At 36.3% G+C, this 6,000-nt stretch overlaps 1 protein-coding gene across 1 annotated transcript in view; it reads right to left on the bottom strand.

Moving 5' to 3' along the window:
* Window positions 1-3,172: 3,172 nt before the first annotated feature.
* Window positions 3,173-6,000, bottom strand: part of ubl3a (ubiquitin-like 3a) — a 62,375-nt gene continuing 59,547 nt past the window's right edge. The window contains exons 4-5 of the mRNA XM_072262961.1: window positions 5,502-5,579; window positions 3,173-4,876 (exon numbers count right to left, since the gene is read on the bottom strand). Of these exons, the coding sequence (XP_072119062.1) occupies window positions 4,824-4,876; window positions 5,502-5,579 (131 nt within the window). The 3' untranslated portion in view covers window positions 3,173-4,823. The remainder of the gene's footprint in view (window positions 4,877-5,501; window positions 5,580-6,000) is intronic.

Here is a 6,000-nt window from a genome sequence, read left to right as displayed (position 1 = left end):
ATGGTGCACCAATTCCTCTGAAATAGTCAGCCTGGACTTAGTAATTAAATCTGGAATGACACGAACTATTAGAAACATACAAAACCTACAGCACTATACAGGCCCTTCGGCCCACAATGCTGTGCAAAACATGTACTTACTTTAGAAATTACCGAGGAATACCCATACATAGCCCTCTATTTTTCTAAGTTCCACGTACCTATCCAGGAGTCTCTTAACAGACCCTATCATATCCCCCTCCACCACCATCGCCAGCAGCCCATTCCACACACTCACCATTCTGTGTAAAAAAAAACTTACCCCTGACATCTCCTCTGTACCTGCTTCCAAGCACCTTAAAAACGGTGCCCTCTCTCTTGATAGCTATTTCAGACCAGGGAAAAAGCCTCTGACTATCCACATGATTAATGCCACTCTTCATCTTATACACCTCTATCAGGTCACCTCTCATTTTCTGTCGCTTCAAGGAGAAAAAGCCAAGTTCACTCAACCTATTCTCATAAGGCATGCTCCCCAATCTAGGCAACAACCTTGTAATTCTCCTCCGCACCCTTTCTATAGTTTCCACATCCTTCCTGTAGTGAGGTGACCAGAAATGAGCACGTAACTCCAAGTGGGGTCTGACCAGGGTCCTATATAGCTGTAACATTACTTCTCGGCTCTTAAACTCAATCCCAGAATTGATGAAGGCCAATGCATAGTATGCCTTTTTCCGTACTGTATACTGAAGCAAAGTATTGATTAAGTACCTCAGCTATCTCCTCCAGTTCCACACACACTTTTCCACTGCCACACTTGATTGGTCCTATTCTCTTGCGTCTTATCCTCTTGCTCTTCACATACTTGTAGAATGTCTTGGGGTTTTCTTTAATCCTGCTCACCAAGGCCTTCTCATGGCCCCTTCTGGCTCTCCTAATTTCATTCTTAAACTCCTTCTTGCTAGCTTTATAATCTTCTAGATCTCTCTAATTACCTAGTTTTTTTGTACCTTTCATAAGCTTTTTTCTTTCCCTCTTGACTAGATTTTCCAACTGCCTTACACCACGGGTCCTGTACCCTACGATCCTTTCCCAGTCTCATTGGAATGTACCTATGCAGAACGCCACGCAAATATCCCCTGAACTTTTGCCACATTTCTTCTATACATTTCCCTGAGAATATCTGTTCCCAATTTATGCTTCTAAGTTCCAGCCTGATAGCTTCACATTTCCCTTTACTCCAATTAAATGCTTTCCTAACTTGTCTGTTCCTATCCCTCTCCAATACTATGGTAAAGGAGATAGAATTATGATCACTATCTTCAAAATGCTCTCCCACTGAGAGACCTGACATCTGACCAGGTTCATTTCCCAATACCAGATCAAGTACAGCCTCTCCTCTTGTAGGCTTATCTACATATTGTGTCTGAAAACCTTCCTGAACACACCTAAAAAACTCCACCCCATCTAAACCCCTTTCTCTAGGGAGATGCCAATCAATATTTGGAAAATTAAAATTTCCCACCACGACAACCTCATTATTATTACACCTTTCCAGAATCTGTCTCCCTATCTGCTCCTTGATGTCCCTGTTACTATTGAGTGGTCTATTAAAAGTTATTGACCCCTTCCTGTTTTTAACTTCCACCCACAGAGACTCCATAGATAATCCCTCCATGACTTCCTCCTTTTCTGCAGCCATGACACTATCTCTGATCAGCAGTGCCACGCCCCCACCTCTTTTGCCTCCCTCCGTCCTTTCTGAAACATCTAAAGCCTGGCACTCGAAGTAACCATTCCTGCCCCTGAGCCATCCAAGTCTCTGTAATGGCCACAACATCATAGCTCCAAATACTGATCCATGCCCTAAACTCATCCACTTTGTTATTTGTAAAGTGCATACTTATGGCAACTGCACATGTTGAGTGACAATAGCAGCTCAGTAATATGCTTCTGCTCTCACACCTGCAGGATGCTTCCTTTAAACATTACCCATTACTTCTTCGTAGAACACCAGGTGAATGAAATCTGCAAGTAGCCCAGGAGAGATCTTGGGTTAAGCCACATGCTTTAGGCAACAGACATTGGAATGTAGCATTGGGGATGGGATGAAGGAGAGCCAAGAGTTGTGGAACAAAATTAAGTGGCTGAAGGGGAAGAAAAGGTATTCACTTATGATTGTAAATTTATAAGAATTAAAAATGACACTGTTGAACATAAAACCCATCTAGTTTTAGTAACATTTAAGAGCAGAAATAAAATTCAAATTAATTCAAATCTAATATTTGAAAGACCAAGAATAGAACAAAAACATGTTCAGTAAGTGATCGAGATCAAGTGATCACAGTGAAAGGATATCAGAATGTGTCAGTAACATATTGATTAAGTTTATACATGGGATGGATTGTGCCCTCTGTGGTTCATGGAGAGTGACATTATTTGATTATTAATCAAGCTCTAGTTAGGCCTTGCAAAAGAAAACTCTGTAAATTTTGCATCTATAGTTCAAAGGGGACCTAGAATCACTGTAGAATGAACAAAGATCATTTCTTACAATGGTAGGAAAGAATGTACTATTTAAAAAAAAAATGAACAACCCATGATGTATTTGAGATATTTCCACTTAGAGAGCAATCCAAAACTGGATACCATAAGCCTAACACTATAAAGACAAAGAATCATAAGACGACTACAGCAAACCTGTTCTACCATTCAACAATATCACGGCAGATGTACACTTAGGTCCAGTTCAACTTTCCTGTCTAACCTCTACAATCGTTGAAAGTAATATTCAACAAAATTTGGCACAGAATTAAAGTATTAGCCCAGATAACTGAACAGACTAATGGAACAAAATAGATATGCTCATGAAGAGAATTCTATAGCACAGGTCACAAGATGTCAAAGCCAAGTAAAGGGAATGCAGAGACCAGAGAGTTTTATGGCTGGAGACAGAGGGAGGAAGGGGGCAAGACAAAGGATAGAATTAAAAAAGAAAATTTCAAAAACAAGTAATTTTGTCTGTTCTGCACAATGGACATTTAATGTACGCCTCTTTGCAATTACTGTTGTAACAATAATTGGCATAAAAAATCTTAAATTGTAAATGTGTGAATGAGATAGCAAGAAACCAACTTATTGACAATAAATTTGGAAGTATATCCATGCAAATAATACCCAATAGAATCAATGCATGAACTGCAATATTTTATTTTAGTTTACAGGAGTAATCTATCATTACAGGTTGCAGAAAGAAAATGTTCAGTGATATTTACAATCATTGCAAAACATAGCTCTATACAAATTTTATCCTGATCAATATGAACAATATTTTGTAAGAACTATTGCATGTAAAGCATACTAAAAACAATGAACACAGATAAAAGGAGAAAAAAGCAATTAAGATATGACTATCATCTGAAAAACTATTACATATACCATCGAGTTCAACCTGGGAAGATTCTATTAGATATAGAACACAGTCAACCTGCAACATTTTAAAGCTGCTAATATTACTTACATTGGTATATTCTGTTATACTACAAGGAAATCTATACTTGTTAACAAGTTCTATTCTCAGTTCTGTATAAGATTCATATTAAATATATTCTACACATTTGTAATTCAGATGGGAGGACACAACCTCCCCCACTGAAAAATATAAAAACTTTATTTTTTTTTTACAGATTCGGACGAAAGTAGCTCATGCTTCAGTGCTGTGCAAAATTCTCTAGGTTTAATTAGCATATCATTTATAATTTTATACAAAAGGAAGGGGAAGGCTGACACAAAACAAATTTGGGCCAACCAATACTACAGTTTCCCCATCTTTTGCACAACTGCAAGCACTAGATAAAGAAATGCAAATTATACAACTACTAAAATAGTTATGGTAAAGAAAAACAAAATAAGGTACTCAGCTTGATGAGTGACTTCCCTACGATATTTTAATTCCGTAATAGGTTAGAAACTATCCAGTCAACAGTGAGGTTATAAGACAAAAACATTACTGATAGAGACATGATTAATAGAACTTTCTACCACAAATATACTAAATGATATTCAGCAGTAAGAAAGAGAAAAGCTTCAAAGCTTCTCTCTCTCCCTCTCTCTCACATTAAGGCTACAAAATGCTTTGTGCAACAAATTAAGCCTTTGTAGGCAATGCTAAGATATTGCAGTGCACAAAGAGAGAGAGAATCTTTGCAATAAAATCTACAAGCTCATCAAAATATAGGCACATACACTTCCATGACCTAATACTTAAGAGTAGACTTACCCATATTTTAATAATTATGAAATTTGCATGAAATTCATTTTGTGGGATAAAAATTATTTCACAATTAACTGCTAAGTCTTTACTGTAATTTAAACTTTAAAGCAAGTCTGGCTTCATCATCTGGTTAACAAGGCAACATTAACACTACAATCAGCAGTGCGTACTTCCTCCAAGAAATGCTTGGATTAAGAAAAATAACCTAATCTTTTTCAAAAAAGCACTGATGTACATTTGTTTAAATTCAGCAGAGCGTGGTTATAGCAAAATGGGATCAGTGGTGTAAGTATTCTTCAGTTTAACTTTGCTTGTCCACATGTAGAAATAAATACAGAAACTATAGAAGGCATTATAGGAAGTAACAAAAAAAAAACTGAACAAAAATGACCATTACAACAGAAGAGCTTTAAAATAAACCAAACAGAAATGCTCCAGTTTTTAAATATTGATCTCATGAACAGATTTGTTTTAAAAAGAGTTCTTGAAGCAATGTTACTTCGTTTTTATATCAGCAGCATGAAAGACAACGACTATATTACATCACGGTTAGCAGAAATAAGAGGAAGTATTTACAGAATGACACAACAATTGCTCTCTCCAGTCTTTTCACGGTTCCTTTGACCTAGAGACATTAAATAAAAATTTTGGTGAGAAACAACCTTGTGACAATGTAGTTTTCTTGTTTCACTTTTCCCCTGAAAGATTTTCATTTCCACATAGCCCCCACTGAGTAAAGAACAGAAACAATTCTCATGCTGCTGGAAGAGACTCAATGAATTACTCAGATTTCTTTTTTCTTTAACTATGCAACTGCTCTCTATTAAAATACTTAAGTTTTAGTCAATTTCACATCTAACTATAAATGAAATTGAGGCAGAGTAACTGGAAATGAATCAATGGTTTACTGCAGGAAACATACAGATATTTTGTACAGAGTTGACAATGTCAAGTAAATGATGAACCAACTATCAAAATAATAATGAGCCTCATTTCTTATTTGTATATAAATTAAATTGCGATCACTTTCAAAAAGAAAAATCTATAGTATTAACAAAATATAGATGCAAATTTATGCACTACAAGTAAGCATGATCACAGATAATAGCCATATTAAATGACCAGATGTCAACTAAGGGATCAGAGGGCCCTCTCAGATCTACCAATAAAAGTACATTCAAATTAAACAATTCCAGTAAATTATGAATTGTTTTCCTTTTTTAAAAAAGTGCAACTGAGTCGGTCCTTACCCTGGGAATTTGGCTCTGGCAATGTTTCTCTTGCAACCAAGTGCATTACAGTAGTTTTACCAAGTGGAAGCTTTAAAGCTGTAAATGGCACATGATAATTAATCTCAAATAATTTATTCAACTAAATCTCCAGCAAAATATAACTTTAAAAAGGCAAAAGAGAATCAACCTATTCAAACTATGCAAGTTTTAAATGAGCAATGACTTCTACTGCACAACATTGTTCTTCTGAACCGATGATCCCTCATTGCAACTCTGAATCACGCTTTGAAATCAATCCATATCATTCAAATTTCAATTGACTAGAGACAGTTATCATATCACATAAATGTCCAATGTGTAACTACATTGAACAATAAATACCAAGCAAATTTCCCATGATCTTCAGTGTTACGGCATTCACTGAATTCTGCATCACCAATATACTGGATGTTATCACTGTCCAGAAGGCATAGTGTACCAGCCTTCTCTCATCCAGAATGTTGATGTAGAATTCAAT

Source organism: Mobula birostris, chromosome 7, assembly GCF_030028105.1.
Source record: "Mobula birostris isolate sMobBir1 chromosome 7, sMobBir1.hap1, whole genome shotgun sequence".
Lineage (NCBI taxonomy): Eukaryota > Metazoa > Chordata > Chondrichthyes > Myliobatiformes > Myliobatidae > Mobula > Mobula birostris.
Note: the sequence above shows the minus strand (reverse complement) of the source record. Positions and strands in the feature narration are given on the sequence as shown.